General features: G+C 38.6%; 1 protein-coding gene across 3 annotated transcripts in view; it reads left to right on the top strand.

The window, feature by feature from the left end:
- FMO5 (flavin containing monooxygenase 5) overlaps positions 1–15,881 on the top strand; it is a 42,805-nt gene that overhangs the window by 14,453 nt on the left and 12,471 nt on the right. For 2 of the 3 annotated variants that reach the window (XM_011995200.1, XM_011995199.1), the window contains exons 3-7: positions 2,494–2,682; positions 4,949–5,111; positions 5,874–6,016; positions 9,014–9,213; positions 13,283–13,635. In XM_011995200.1, the coding sequence (XP_011850590.1) occupies positions 2,494–2,682; positions 4,949–5,111; positions 5,874–6,016; positions 9,014–9,213; positions 13,283–13,635 (1,048 nt within the window). The remainder of the gene's footprint in view (positions 1–2,493; positions 2,683–4,948; positions 5,112–5,873; positions 6,017–9,013; positions 9,214–13,282; positions 13,636–15,881) is intronic. The other variant, XM_011995201.1, reaches the window with a different exon arrangement.

Here is a 15,881-nt window from a genome sequence, read left to right as displayed (position 1 = left end):
AAAAAAAAAGCCAGGTGTAGTGGCGCACGCCTGTAGTCCCGGCTACTGGGAAGGCTGAGGCAGGAAAATTGCTTGAACCGAGGAGGCAGAGGTTGCAGGGAGCTGAGATCGTGCTACTGCACTCCAGCCTGGCAACAGAGCGAGACTCCGTCTCAAAGAAAAACTTAAAAAAATTCTGCATGTTGAGGTACTGTAACTTACTAAACCATTCATCTATTTTGGGAACATTTAACATTGTTACTAATTAATTGCTATTTAAGTTATACAAAAATATGTCTTTCTGCATTTGGCTTTATATTATTTTGCAATTTTTCTTAGGACAAAATTTTGGGAGATACATGTGTCTTATTGAACTCTTTTTGAGATAAATGTTGATGTATATTATTAGTTTTGTTATGCATTTTGCAAAACTTACATCTTATTCTGTATATCCCTTTCTCAATACAATTTGATATGCATCCATTAAACATTTATTGAGTGCTATGTATCATTGTGGATGCTGGGGGAAAAACCATGAGTACAATTCAAGGGGCTTACAATCTAGTTGGGGAGATAAGGAATACACTACAAAACATTACGGAGGTCTTTGAATCCTAAGCTGAGAAATAGGAACTTTATTCTACAGGAAATGGGGCAACATCTAAAATTTTAATTAGGGCAGAGATATAGTCCAGCCACACCTTAGAGAGAATGCTTTGGCTGAAATAGGTAGGATAGGTTAGAAGAAGAGACTTCAAAGGAGACTTGTGAAAATGTTATTAGCAGTTAAAGAAATGAGATTTTGGATTATGGGTCAGAGAAATGGGAATGATCAATTTAGGATTCCTAGACTGAATAATTATGCAATAAAAATGGGAGAAAATCAATCCTAGAGGAGGACAAAGCCAACAAACACTCTCCTTTGTGGCTATTTAATGTTTCATAATACTCAATATTTCAATATCTGTTCATTTCTAGAATAAAAAGGGAGGAGGATATGCAAATTGATTAAGGTGATTTTCCATAGTCAAAACAATTTTTGAAAATCTAAAAATTTGAAAACTCCTCATTTGTGAAATCTCTGTGACAGAATAATAGTTTGGGTAGATTGCATCATTGCATTACTTTATGTGGTCACCACAACAATGCTATAAGGTAGTTAACAGGAAGTTTTTTTTTTTATTTTTTTATTTTTTCTTGAGATGGAGTTTTGCTCCTGTTGGCCGGACTGGAGTGCAATGGCGCAATCTCAGCTTGCAGCAACCTCTGCCTCCCGGGTTCAAGCAATTCTCCTGCCTCAGCCACCTGAGTAGCTGGGATTACAGGCATGTGCCACCACGCCCAGCTAATTTTGTATTTTTAGTAGAGACGGGGTTTCTCCATGTTGGTCAGGCTGGTCTTGAACTCCCAACCTCAGGTGATTTGCCCGCCTCGGCCTCCCAAAGTGCTGGGATTACAGGCATGAGCCACCAAGCCCAGCCTCAATAGGAAGTTTTTGAGGATGCAAAGAAGTTTGTTGTAGGGGAAAGAACACTGAATTGGGGATTAATGTCATCTAATGCAGTGCATCTCAGTTTGCATACACATCTGAATCACGTGAAGATTTTGCTAAGATGCAGGCTCTGATTCAGTAGGTCTGAGGTGGGGCCTGAGAGTCTGCATTTCTAACACCATCTCTCAAGTGAAGCCCCTGCTGCTAGTCTATAGGCCACACTTTGGTAGTAAGGATCTAGAGCAGTGGTTCTCAAATTTCAGTTGTTTTGTTGGGCATTTAGCTTGTTTCATTTTTATATTATGAATAATGCTGGTATTAACATCCTTTAACATAAAGCTTCCTCAGCAATGCTGAATATTTTTTTAAAAGGCTAGGTAAATTGCAAGGAGTTTCATATACATTTTGACACTGCTCTCCAGAAAACAGTGGAGATGTTATACTGTTTCCAGTACATGGAAACTGTTATACTCTTTCCTGTATATGTTCCCATTTTGCCTCACTGTTACTCATTTAAAAGACTATTACTCAGTGTTAGTAACACTGTCTTCACATATTTAGAACTTCAGCTGGGATAGAATAGAATAGGTAGAATTTCTGGGGACTGACCACATATCTTCTGTCCCAGACATTCTCTTCATGTGGTGAGGCTGGACTTCCTCATGGTATGGTGGTCTCATGGTAGTTGGATTTCTCATATGGCTGCTAGCTTCTACCAGAGCGAGCTTTCTGAGACCCAGGCAGAATCTGCAAGGCTACTTATGACTTGGTCTTAGAAGTCATTCAGTGTCATTTCAACTGTATGCTGTTGGTCAAAAGCAAGTCATAAAGATAACTGAGATTCAAAGGGAAGGGACTAGATAAGGGCACAAATACTGGAAGGTAGGGGTGTGTGTGTGTGTGTGTGTGTGTGTGTGTGTGACTGACACTTCCTTCAGAAAACTTTTTCAGATGTTTATTGGCTATTTATAAAACATGAAGATGATTCTCAAGTTGCTATGAATATTTTCGATTTATTGCAGGAAAATCCTGAAGAAGGAAGAGCCAGTATTTACAAATCAGTGATCATCAATACTTCTAAAGAGATGATGTGCTTCAGTGACTATCCAATCCCAGATCATTATCCTAACTTCATGCATAACACCCAGGTCCTGGAGTATTTCAGGATGTATGCCAAAGAATTTGACCTTCTAAAGTATATTCGATTTAAGGTAGAAAATTGTGTGGATATCTTTGTGTTTGATGTTGTTTGCTAAGTAAATGAATAATGTGATTTCAATTACCAATGTTTACTTCTAAAGATTGGCTTGATTTGCACATGTATTTATCCTACCCAGGGAAAAACTCCATTCTTTGCCCTCCTTGCTCCTCAAAAATATTCAAGGGATGGTCTCGCTTTCATATATTTGGCTGCAGATACAGGAAGCCACCTGGCAGAGTGTTTTCATCACCTTCATTTCACATTATTTGCACATAACTGCAATAAACAGATGAAGGGAATTGCTTTCCCCATTACAGAAGGGAACTGATAGGTATGGGAACTTTAAAACTTTCTGGTTCCACAGTCCTTTACTGCTTTGCCCTTTTGTACTTTCTGAAGTACTTTCCAATACATTTGTTTACATAAACATCATAAAACCCAGTGAAGTATAGTTGTTGGATAGTTAACTTTGGTGTAGAGGGAAGAACATGGAATTGCAGAACAAAAACCTGAATTCTGGTGCTTGCCCTACGACTAACTAACTTAGATGTTAGACAAGCAATTTCCTCAATTTCAATTTTTCAAAATTTTCTTGTTCGTAAAACAAGATAACTGTACTAGATCACTTCCGTGGTTCCTTCCTGCTCTAAAGTATTCTAGGACTTTTCTATAATTTCTGATCATGACCATAAAAGAACAGATATTTCTGACAGCTGGCAAAAAGCCCAAAGCTTCTGCCTTCTGATCATCCTGCTAACTCATGCCTTTTTCTGCTTAACGACAATAAGAAAATGAAAACATCTAGTGAACTTCTAAAATAAGTCATTTACATTCCATTAATGCTTCTCTTCATTTGTTTAAACAATAGTTATTGAACAAGTTTGTTATCATACTAAGCATTGAATATGCAAAGACAGAAAAGAAAAATCAGTAACTTTATAGTCTACTTAAGGGGTAACAAATGAAGAAAAATTTTATTATAAATATAATTAATAAAAATAAAGAGTTACATGGGGACAAATGCTAGAGATCTATACGTTGCAGTTCGGAGGAGAGATGTTGAACCCAACAGGACAGGTTCCAGGGAAGTTTTCTTAAAGGAGATAAAGTTTTCTTAAAGCTGAGTCTTGAAGGATGAGTAGGAATCTACCAAATAAGGAATAAAAGGGTGATCTAGGCAGAGGCACCAGCCTGTGTAAAAAAGAACATGATAGAGGAACTATAAATAGTGCTGGATGGCCAGGGCATGCAGGGGTGGTCACTCTCTCCCTCTCTCTCTCTTTTTTCTTTTTTTTTTTTTTTTTGAGACAGAGTCTTGCTCTGTTGCTCAGGCTGGAGTACAGTGATACAATCTCGGCTCACTGCAACCTCCACCTCCCAAGTTCAAGCAATTATCCTGCCTCAGCCTCCCAACTGGCTGGGATTACAGGCACGTGCCACCACACCCGGCTAATTTTTGTATTTGTAGTAGAGACGGGGTTTCGCCATGTTGGCCAGGTGAGTTTTGAACTCCTGACCTCAGGTGATTCACCTGGCTCAGCCTCCCAAAATGCTGGGATTACAGGCGTGAGCCACCGCACCTGGCCAGGGGTGGTATCTCTAATAGTCCATGAAGACATTATGGTCATAGGCCCTTAGAAGCACATACTGTTTCCTTAACCTAGTTAGGGTAACCCATATTTATTATTTTTATAAAGTTAAAAGTCGTAACACTATCCTATTTCACAGCCTCTTTCTTTATAGTTCCTTGTAAAATGGGTATTTATGGGAGCTAAAGGGAGATTCACTTCTGTAAAGTGAGAGCCACTGAGGTGTTTTTCTACCCTGCCAGGAAAAGGCAGTCACTTGTTTAAAGGTGGCCAGGAGAAGAGAACCTGGGGTAAGAAGACATCAGAAGATCTTAGGACATATAGGGATCAGGAGAAGAATAGGCATTTAGTGCATGGAGTATCATAAAAACACAGGAGAAGCCCAGGCTTTAATCAGGTCTTACAGTGCCTTAGGACATGGACCGAGAGACCTAGTGACTTGCACTTTTCTAGAAGAGAAGGGTACATTAGCCTGCCAACACTATGTTATTTTTTTCCGTCTTGGGGAAGTTTTCTCATTCTGACCACAGCCCAACACAAAACAGTTCTTATTTGTGGAATATGAAAATCAAATATCCCGCGTGGGTCCTATTATGTGATAGTACCTGTGATACCAGCCCTTTGTGTAACACTGTGCAAGGAGAGCCATGTCAGGGATGTCCCTGTGGTTATCACTTTTCTTTTCAGACCACTGTGTGCAGTGTGAAGAAGCAGCCTGATTTTTCAACTTCAGGCCAATGGGAAGTGGTCACTGAGTCTGAAGGGAAAAAGGAGATGAATGTCTTTGATGGAGTCATGGTTTGCACTGGCCATCACACCGATGCTCATCTACCTCTGGAAAGCTTCCCTGGTGAGCAACTTACCAGGAAGGAAGACCTTTGACCCATGCCTGTGACCTGACCCCTAAGGAATGGGAGGATTGTAGTCTGAGTAATTCCTACTTTGGAAAGAAGTAAGACTTACCCTAATTCTTCTTGTTCCCCAGAAAGATGTTGGGGTAACTTGTATTATTGTCATTTTTGTAATTTTGGAGATTAGAGCAAAATGTGAGGTCTCTTTAGTTTTACAATGACTTTAGTTTTTCTAAGTATCAAAAGGAAGAATGTGGAGTTCTTGAGGAGCATTAGGCTAAATGAGGAATTTTTCAGCAATAAACAGGAATATTGAGTTTCTAAGGAAGGAATGAAAGCTTGAAGAACTTCAGTCTTTGGCCTGGATTTTCATTTTTTAAAAAAGTACTCTGTATACTCTAAAGTATATAAGAATATATGTGCTATAAGTGAAATGGGAGTAGGTATTTAAGGGGATGAAAAGACAAAAGAGAATGGAGGTTTTCTGAGGCAGTTTTTATTTATAGTCTCTAAATCCAAAATACAAACACATCCTGAGTTAAGCAAAGTACCTATGACAAGGAAATCACAAGGTACTACTCTGAGGTTATGGGGGAAAAAAAATAGGCAAAAATACTGAGAAAGGCAAGAAAGTAGCTGAGTAAAGAGAACACTTGGAGAATATATGCTTAAACTTAAGTCTGCAAAAAGACCACGTGACTTGACAAATGATATCCATCATATAAACCATTACCCAATAATTATTTTCCCTTCTCTTGCAGGAATTGAGAAGTTCAAAGGGCAGTACTTCCACAGTCGAGACTATAAGAACCCAGAGGGATTCACTGGAAAGAGAGTCATTATAATTGGCATTGGGAATTCTGGAGGGGATCTGGCTGTAGAGATTAGCCACACAGCCAAGCAGGTTTGAATCATTCCATTATTTACTTTGCTTAACTCTAGCTTCAGTTTCTCCAAGGAAGCCGCAGATGGGCCCAACAGAGAGTTGGGATACCTGCACATAGCCCATCAGTGCCAGTGGCAAATGTAGGGCTTGGTTTCATTACCTCAGTTGGCAACATTGTGATTGATGCTAATAGAGGAGTTAAGGCTGCCAGTTAGAGTTCCATTATGCAGCTGGCCTCATACCTAGGAACTGGATCGGCGAAAGTCTGAGCTCATTATCCTAATCAGGCATCTTCTTAGAGTGTGCCTCTGGCTTTGATAAAGACCAAGTAATTGCTGGAGGTTGTTAGAGAGCAGTATTGAGAGTGAGGATCTTCTGTTGGCCAGCAGAAGTGCTATGTTCTTATATAAAGGAAAACACGCTGTGATCATTAGAAACTTTTCACTCATAGGATAGTGGGTGAATTTTCCTTTACACTCCCCAAAAAGAAGCAATCTTATCTTCCCAAAGACAATGTGGGTATCCGTATAGCGTCCAAACCGTAGCACATGCAAGCAGCTTGCCCCTGCCTTTGCATACAGTTGGGTAACTCAGAATAACATTCATTCTAAAGCAATTATATCTCCTTGGCTTTTTGTTTTGTTCGTTTTGGTTTTTGTATAGCAGATTTTGAACTGAGAAGCAAGTGTCTTCACTATGAATTCCTGGAAAAAGACATGCCAATATTGTATTTTGTTATTAATGTCTTTATTGAATTAAACTCTATTGGCAATAGGTAAACATCTTGGTTGTTCTTTAGTAACTTTAATTAAGCCATGCTTCTCTACAAAGATGTTTTAACTTGTTTTATTTTAATGAGAAGCTTAGTGCTACAATTCTGTTAAATGACTCTTACTCAGCAACTTTGTTTGAAAAACACTTCTTCTCATTACTATCCTCATCTACAACCACAAAAATTATTTCATATGTTACTTCATGAATTAATTCAACAGACATTTATCAGGAAATAACAATATAAAAACAAGGATTAAAAATAATTAAAGTAATTATATAAACAAGGGTTAAAACATGTGTGGGTGTTATGGTAGAAGAATGTGCAAAAAAGGAAGAGTGGGGACCCATGGCAAGAGCTTTCTTTAATATCATTGGCTTGTCAAATGGGCAGTTCTAAGGGATCTTGGCCTTACCTGCCCTGGGGAACTGCAGGTTGCCAAATAACAAAGCATTTCTGCATAAGGTGGCTGTGTCTGTGAGAAAGCCTGGGAAAATGCAAAGGAAAACTGTGTCTGCATAGCAGAGGCAATACTGTCACACCACTAATGCAAGCTGAAGAAACTCAATTGCTGAGTTCTAACTTTTTGCTTTACTTGTAAATTGTATTCATGAAGATTTGTTTATAAATCAAACATTTTAAATGGACCTATATGTTTCAGTATATCATGGAAGTTTTTCATATAATTCTTGTGGATGCTTTTGTAAAGAGAAAACATTCCTTTCTTTCAATATTAATTTCATATAAGATTACATTGATTAAACAATTTTCCTTATATATCTGATTTGTAAATGGTATTTGCTTAAAACAAGGTATAAATGGAAAACTGAATTAAGAAATATGACAGCAGTTAAGCACTTATCAAGTGTTTACTATATACCACAACTTTTACAAAAACACTTCTTAATTATCACAACAGCCTTGTGATCTATGTATTATTGTTACTATTTCATAAATATGAAACCTTTTAATAAGGGCTGTGAGTGTTTTCATTACTCATCAGAAATTATATAGCTGGCACACAAAACTGTTCAATTTCTAAGACCATATATGCCCTTTCAACTGTGACTGTGGAAGTACATAATTATCACAGCGCTTACAGTCACCACAGGGAAGATAAGATTTGTGAAGTAAACAATTATCCCTCTGTAGACAGGTCATCTCAGACAAAAAGACTATGAAGCAATGTACTTACATAACTTACCATCTGGAAGCCATCTCCAGACAGTTTCATAATGTAGGAAAAATGATTCTTTTGCCAGGTAACTGAATATCAAATCTTTATCAGCTCTGAACATGGACTTCAGCCAGCAGAGGACACAGAAAGACTGACTAGCTTCCTGTTGTTCTACTAGCAATCTTATTTTTCTCCATTAAATAATCAGTCAAACATTTCTTAAGCACAGGCTTTGGAGTTAGTCAGACCTGGGTTGGAAATTCAGCTCTGCCACTTACTAGCTCTGTGATCTCAGGCAAGTTATTCATCCTTTCCATACCCCTCATCTATAACATGGGTGTAATAATACTTTCCTCAGGAGGTGGTTGTAATATAGATGAAGGACCTAGCACAATGATGTAAAGGTCACAAATCCCAATAAACAGAAGTGATGATAATCTGCTGTGGATGTGTAGGCTTTATCTCCTACCCTTGAGAAAACACATTTGAAGAGACAGAAATCAAGAGTGTAGAAAGTTTAATATCAACAAAAATGATAAATAGCAGGAGTTTTTATAATAATGCAAACAATGTCAATGGCAAAAGAATGAGGGTTTTAGATTAAATGGTCTCCAGCTGCTTTCAACTTTACCAGTACATGATTTTTAATGAGTTCTACAGGTGATAAGTGCTAGAGAAGTTCAGAGGATGGGGAGAAAATTGTCAGCCTGAATGGTCACTGGTGTCTTCATGGAGGAGGCAGTCTTGATCCGGGTCTTTAAAATGAACAGGATTTGGAGAGTTAAGAAGAGAGAAGGCATTTCAGGCAGGCATAATGGCACTAAACAGAAATACAATGGTGGATTAGAGCAAGACATATTCTTGGACAGTAGATACACCAATTTAATTGTACATTTAGTGTTTGGGAAGGAAAATGGCAGGAAACAAACACAAAAACCCACAAAGATTATGCAGGGGTTAAATAGCCAGACTAATGAGTTTGAACTGATTCTTGAAGAAAATAGGGGTGCTTTTGAAAGTTTATGAATCTGAGTGACAAAAGCAAACAATTTCTTCCATGCCCCAGGTTTTCCTCAGCACCAGGAGAGGGGCTTGGATCCTGAATCGTGTAGCGAACTATGGATATCCTTTTGATGTGTTGTTCTCTTCTCGACTTACACATTTTATGTGGAAGATCTGTGGCCAATCATTAGCAAACAAATATATGGAAACAAAGATAAACCAAAGGTTTGACCATGAAATGTTTGGCCTGAAGCCTAAACACAGGTATGTTCCCAGGATGGGAGTACAGGGATAATGGCCAAAGCACAAGAATAAGGACTCTTCACACTGGCTAATAGTAGAGCTACCTCTACCCACACATTAAGAAAACCCATAGTGCCTGGGTGTGGTGGCTCACGCCTGTAATCCCAGCACTTTGGGAGGCAGAGGCGGGTGGATCACCTGAGGTCAGGAGTTCAAGACCATCCTGGCCAACATGGTGAAATCCCATCTCTACTAAAAATACAAAACTAGCCAGGCATGGTGGCACCTGTCTGTAGTACCAGCTATTCAGGAGGCTGAGGCAGGGGGAATCGCCTGAGCCCTGGAGGCAGAGGTTGCAGTGAGCTGAGATTGTGCCACTGCACTCCAGCCTGGGTGACAGAGTGAGACTCCGTCTCAAAAAAAAAAAAAAAGAAAGCCTATAGACTCATAGAATCTGAAATCAGATTTCTAACTTGTACCCACAGATGTCCAAGATCTATTGCTCTGTGGGTTTTTAGTCTAGAATTCTCTTTGGCAGTAACGCTTTTCTCATTCCCCCAGGTATCAGTTCTTTTTGCATGATGCCCAACAACAAAATAGGAGCTGAGGGCAGTGCATCATTTACTCATTGAGCACCTGTTATGAGCCAGGCATCATACATGGGCATGAAATACAGAGAGAAAAGACATAATAGTAATAGTAATAGAAATAACACTCACCTTTCTGAGGACTTTCTATAAGATAAGCACGGTGCTAAATGAGTTACATGCAGTATCTCACTTAATCCTTACAAGAGCCCTATAAGTTGGGACTATTTTTGTTTCACAGTGAGGAGGTCAATGCAAACCTACTCCAAAGGCTGAGGAAGCTGAGAGACTGAAGAAAAAGCTGACAGATTCAGTTTCTTAGAAACATTTTATAGGGACTTACAAACAGAAGCCATGTCTGTCTCAGGCAGTGGTGAGACAAGATGGTAGATCCCCACACCATTACCTCCCGACCCAGGGATTATATACATTAGGGGAGGAGCACACATACTTCAGAGCGAATGGGTAGGAGTTTGCCCTAAGAGTGGGATTTACGGTAAGTACATGCTATTAAACAACAGATTAACTGGAAATCTCAGAGGTATTCCTGGAACCAGGGTTGATCAGAAGTCAATATGGTAGATTAGCTTCTAAGATGGAGTTGCTTTGGCCTCCACAATTTTTTATCTACATTTTACAGATATAAAAACTGAGATGTAGAAAAAGTAAGCAATTTTCCCGAGGGCAACAGAAATAATAAATGGCAGACTCAAGAAATAGATCTTACCTTAAATTCTCTAATGAGAAGAAAGAGGACAGAGTATAATGAAGAAATACATAGAGCGCTATGAAAGTACAAAGGATGGGGTCCTCACAGAACCAGGGAGGGAAAACATTTCTAGAGGCTGATTCCAAATTTATTTTCCCTCCAACTTTTTATTTTTGAAAATGTTCAGATCTACAGAAAAGTTGCAAAATGATAAGTACAATGAGCACCCATATACCCTTCACCTGGATTTACCTGTTAAGTTTGCTATATTTGCTTCCTCTCTTTCCCCCTCTCTGTAGATACATCCACACATATAGGGCATACATACACAAGTACATTTTTTTTTCTGAAACCATTTGAGTACGTTACAGTCATTAAGACAGTTTAAATACTTCAGTGTATATCAAATAAGAAAAAGGGCATTCTCCTACATAACCATCATATAATTATCACACCTGGGAAATTTAACATTGATAAAATACATTATCTACTACATTGGCAATATCCCCAATTGCCCCAATAATATTTTTTATAGCTTTAAAAAATCTTTTTAAATCGAGTTTCTGGTCAGGTCATCAATCACCCCATTACATTTAGTTGTCATGTCTCTTTAATCTCTCTTAATCTGAAATAATTCTCTCTTTGACATGGGCTTTCTTTTTAAGAACCCAAGGCATTGTTTTGTAGAGAGTCTCTAAATTTAGACTTGCATAGTTTTCTTCCTTTTTCATATTCAGGTGAAATGTTTTTTACACATATACTACATAGGGGATGCTGGTCTTAGGGGGTCATATCAAGAGTTACATGATGTCAGCGTCTCTCACAGTAATTATGCTAAATTTGACCACTTAGATAAGGTGGTATAGATACCACCGAGTTTCTCCACTATAAAGATATTTTTTCCCTTTGAAGTTAATCAGTGTGGTGACATTTGGAGACTGTGTTTCCTAAAAACCTTTCACCTAATTATTTTAGCATGCATGTTTTTGGTGGTTGCAAAATAAATTGACGCTTTGTTGAATAATAGGAGATAGCCAAACAAATAGAACAAGGGAATAGCATTCTAATTATAAAAACAAAGTCTCGGAACAGCAAAAAGTACATAATGCTCCAGGACCTGCATGTAGTCTGGAATGGCTGGACTATATAGCAAAGATGGAAGAGTGACTGAATGTATCTCTAGGTTCATCAGGCATGACAACCTTTGCTCTACTACATAAAAAGTATGGAATGAAGACAGTCCAAAGCCATTCAAAGATTTAGGCAAGTGAGTAACATAATAATACATACATTTTAGAAAGACCATTTTGAAAATGGTGTGGGAGTGGGATGGGACAGGAGGTCCTAAAGACAATTGTATCATCTGGTTGAGATAAAGAGTAGATAAAACTATTCTGGGGATGTTAAGAGGAGAAAGGGAAAAGGCTTGGTGACCAGATATAAGACTCATGGTTTTGTGGGTTGGGCAACTATATGGATGGATGGTGGTATTGCTGGTGAAAAGGAGTAGGTTTGGAGAAAATGATGAAATCATTAGGTTGGAATGCAGAACACAATCGACCTAGTGTCAAAGCATAACTAAATGCAACAAACCAGTAGTGGTAATTTAAACATATAAAGTTCTGAGGCCAGGATAGCTCCATCTGAAGATGAGTTAATTTAGTATTCAGGCATTAAGACTGCTTTTTAGGCCAGGTGCTGTGGCTCATGCCTGCAATCCCAGCACTTTGGGAGGCCAAAGTGGGAGGATCACGAGGTCAGGAGTTCGAGGCTAGCCTGGCCAACATGGTGAAACCCCGTCTCTACTAAAAATACAAAAATTAGCCAGGCATGGTGGCAGGTGCCTGTAGTCCAAGCTACTCAGGAGGCTGAGGCGGGAGAATCACTTGAACCTGGGAGGTGGAGGTTGCAGTGAGCCAAGATCGTGCCACCGCACTCCAGCTTGGGCAACAGAGTGAGACTCTATCTCAAAAAAAAAAAAAGACTGCTTTTTAGAAAGATCCATGATACTAGGAACCAGCCTTATTATTATTAAAAGTAATGGCAAAAAAAAGCAATTACTTTTGCACCAACCCAATGCTTCCAGTATCCATATCCTACGCTGTCCCTAGGAAACAATAACAGGCCCAAAGTATACCAAGATAATTCATTGAAAACAACTTTGAGATAAATTCTAAAATCCCAGGCTGTGTATCATTGGACAAGTCACGTAACTTTTCTAGGCCTCAATTTCCTCATTTACAAAACCGGGATAATGACACCTGTTCTGCTTCCTTCATAGAGTTTTGTGAGAGTCAAATAAGTTAATGCATATAAAAGCTACTTACAAACTGTAAGTTGCTACATACATGTAATTTATTATACAGTTTGGAACACAGTGGCCTAAACCTAGCTCTTGAGCCTTTGAAACTGGAAATGAGACTGAGCGGAATGTTGACAGCTTAGTTGTGTCAGACTTCTTGATATGAGGATACAAACTATTGACCTGTGGCCCTATCATATCACACACAGAATATTACTGTTACTTGAGAAATCATATATCCACTCCTCAAACAACACTCTTCCTTCACCCCTCCAACACTGTCCCTTTCAGTGCATCCAGGGTCCAACTTCAGCTCTGATCTTCATCTGTGCCAACCTAGTGTAAATTAGACCTTTCCCAAACTTCATGCATAGACCAAGGGGAAGATTATTGGCATACTGTTTACCTCCACCAAAGCAAAATTTTACTTATATGATACTGATTTCTCTTTCTCTCATTTCTCCTTCACTTGATCTTTGTCACCACTCACAGAGCTCTGAGTCAGCATCCAACCGTAAATGATGACCTGCCAAATCGTATCATTTCTGGCTTGGTGAAAGTGAAAGGAAATGTGAAGGAATTCACGGAGACAGCTGCCATATTTGAGGATGGCTCCAGGGAGGATGACATTGATGCTGTTATCTTTGCCACAGGCTATAGCTTTGCCTTTCCATTTCTGGAAGATTCCGTCAAAGTGGTCAAAAACAAGATATCCTTGTATAAAAGGGTCTTCCCTCCTAACCTGGAAAGGCCAACTCTTGCAATCATAGGCTTGATTCAGCCCTTAGGAGCCATTATGCCCATTTCAGAGCTCCAAGGACGCTGGGCCACTCAGGTATTTAAAGGTAAGTGACCATGCAAATAGACTACTTAATTACTTGGTGATATGTTTACCTCTGTTTAGATAGTTGTTTCTAAATAGCTAGAGATAGCATGTATGATTACAACAGTGCCTAGCACAAAGTTAGTACAGAAAAATTTATTTTTGAGTGTATCTAAAGTAGCAATTTATAACCATGGACATACATCATACCTGGGAAATTTTTCCAAGCTATGCATGCTTTGAAACCATCCTTGCTGATGCTTATTTAGTTAGCCTGGGGTGAGGCAGTCATAACATCTTTGAGAAAAATATTCCCCAGTGATTCCAATGTGTACTCCAAATTAGAATTTATTCATCTAGATTTTAGGCAACTGGCATATATTTATGAAGTAAAATAGTTTTATCTTCTTTCATTATAGATAAAATAAAATATAGAAATAGTATGACTTGCTTTCGGCAAAAAATTAAGACCTGATTGGAGACTAGTCAATAATGTAGGATATTCAATCTCCCAAATTCTCACTTTTCTCCTTTTATATCCCCTCTTTCAGTTTTGGCTAGGAATATATGAAAAAAATAATGGGGAATAGGTTTCATATGAGTCAGTAGAATGCTATAGCTTCCAAATAAATAATTAAATCTAGCATCATTAAAAAACTATAATGTCCTAGAACATTACAACTGTTGTTCTCTAAACTGGCCAGACCACACCTAATGATACATTTTAAAAGTGAAGCTGGAGTGCGTTAAATAAGGAGAGAGATTTAAATGGTTTAAGGGATTTGAAAACATGCCATCTGAAGTACATGTGAAACAGTTGGAGAGAGATTTAGCCTGGAGAAGATAAACTTCAGGAGAGATACGAGAATTTCCTTCAAATATCTGAAGGGAAGGCCCATGAAAGCAGGATTAGATTTACTCAGTATAGCTTTAAAGGGTCAAACCAGAATCAAGGAGTCAAATCTTGAGGGTTACACATCAGCTTACCATTAAGAAGAAAATCCAAAACCTTTTTCCTATCAGCCAATGCCATTTCATGATGGAACCAGCTGCCTCTGAAATTCTAAGCAGAATAGGAAAAGGATGCCAAATGACTGAACACTCACTGGGCCGGGGCGGGATGGGGGAAGGTATGGAGTAGATTCAAGCCTCAGGATAAAGAGAAACAAGGTGATATTTAAGGGTCCTTCTAAAGAAGAAATTCACTGATTCTATGGTTGTTATAACAAAATTTGCTATTGTTACTAGCATTTAATTAAAACTCAGAGTTCCTGTTGGAATTACACCTTTTTTGTTTCCCCTAGTGAAAATCTTCACAGTTGCAGAGAGAAAAAGAACCAATGTTATTAGAGTTGATAATTCAACAACCTTTCTAAATTTCCCCAAATTTCTATTACTTCCAGTCCTATCCAGCAGATTATGTACTACCTGAGAGCACTATACAAGTAGTCAAACGCAAATAGCCCATTAGGTTGGCCTAATTCTAGTCTTATTAAAGTGATCTTTTAATTGGGTCAATTATATAAGGGGAGAACAGTTCATTAAAACAGGCCACAGCATCTTAGTATACTTTAAGCAACTGGGACTCTTTTCTAAGATCAAGTGAATTATTGAGAGGAAATAGAGAAAATGAGTATTTGCAAGAGTCTACATTATGGCTATGAGATTAGGGGATCTTAGGGAAAATGTACAAAAAGCCCAGCTTCCTATGGTAGCAGAAGCCTAGTGCTAATTCCTCTAGCTTTTTTCTAACACCTGGAAGGAAGAAATCTTCAGAATTCTATAACTTTACCAGACTTCCAACAGGAACCCTGGGTTTTTTATTCTGTCCATGACCAATCTGTCTGCCTCCCACATTCTTGCCTTTCTCTTCCCTGAATTATCCCTTCACTATGCCAATTTTAGACCCTTTGGATTAGCTTGGTTTTCCCATTTTTTCATGTCTGCCCAACAAAGCCTGCATCCTTCCTTGTCTGTCCCCTACCAAGCCCCATTTTCCTTCTTCTTCTGTTCTCTGGAATTATTGTTCTCTTGTCAAGAAAATGTTCTACTCTTTTCTAGAACACTGAATTTACTTCCTTGCCTTGACTGAAATGAAACGTAGTTTTTTTCATTGCTTCTTTTGCAGCCCTTGCAAGTGTTTTATTTTCACTCAGCAACTTTCTTTCCTAGAAAACTATATCAAGTTACACCAAATCTCTGGATCACAAGAAGGCATTATGTCATAACCTGGCATTCAAGATCCTCCACAAATTGGATACAACCTCC

This window comes from Mandrillus leucophaeus, unplaced genomic scaffold, assembly GCF_000951045.1.
Source record: "Mandrillus leucophaeus isolate KB7577 unplaced genomic scaffold, Mleu.le_1.0 Scaffold475, whole genome shotgun sequence".
Taxonomy (NCBI): Eukaryota; Metazoa; Chordata; class Mammalia; order Primates; family Cercopithecidae; genus Mandrillus; species Mandrillus leucophaeus.
Note: the sequence above shows the minus strand (reverse complement) of the source record. Positions and strands in the feature narration are given on the sequence as shown.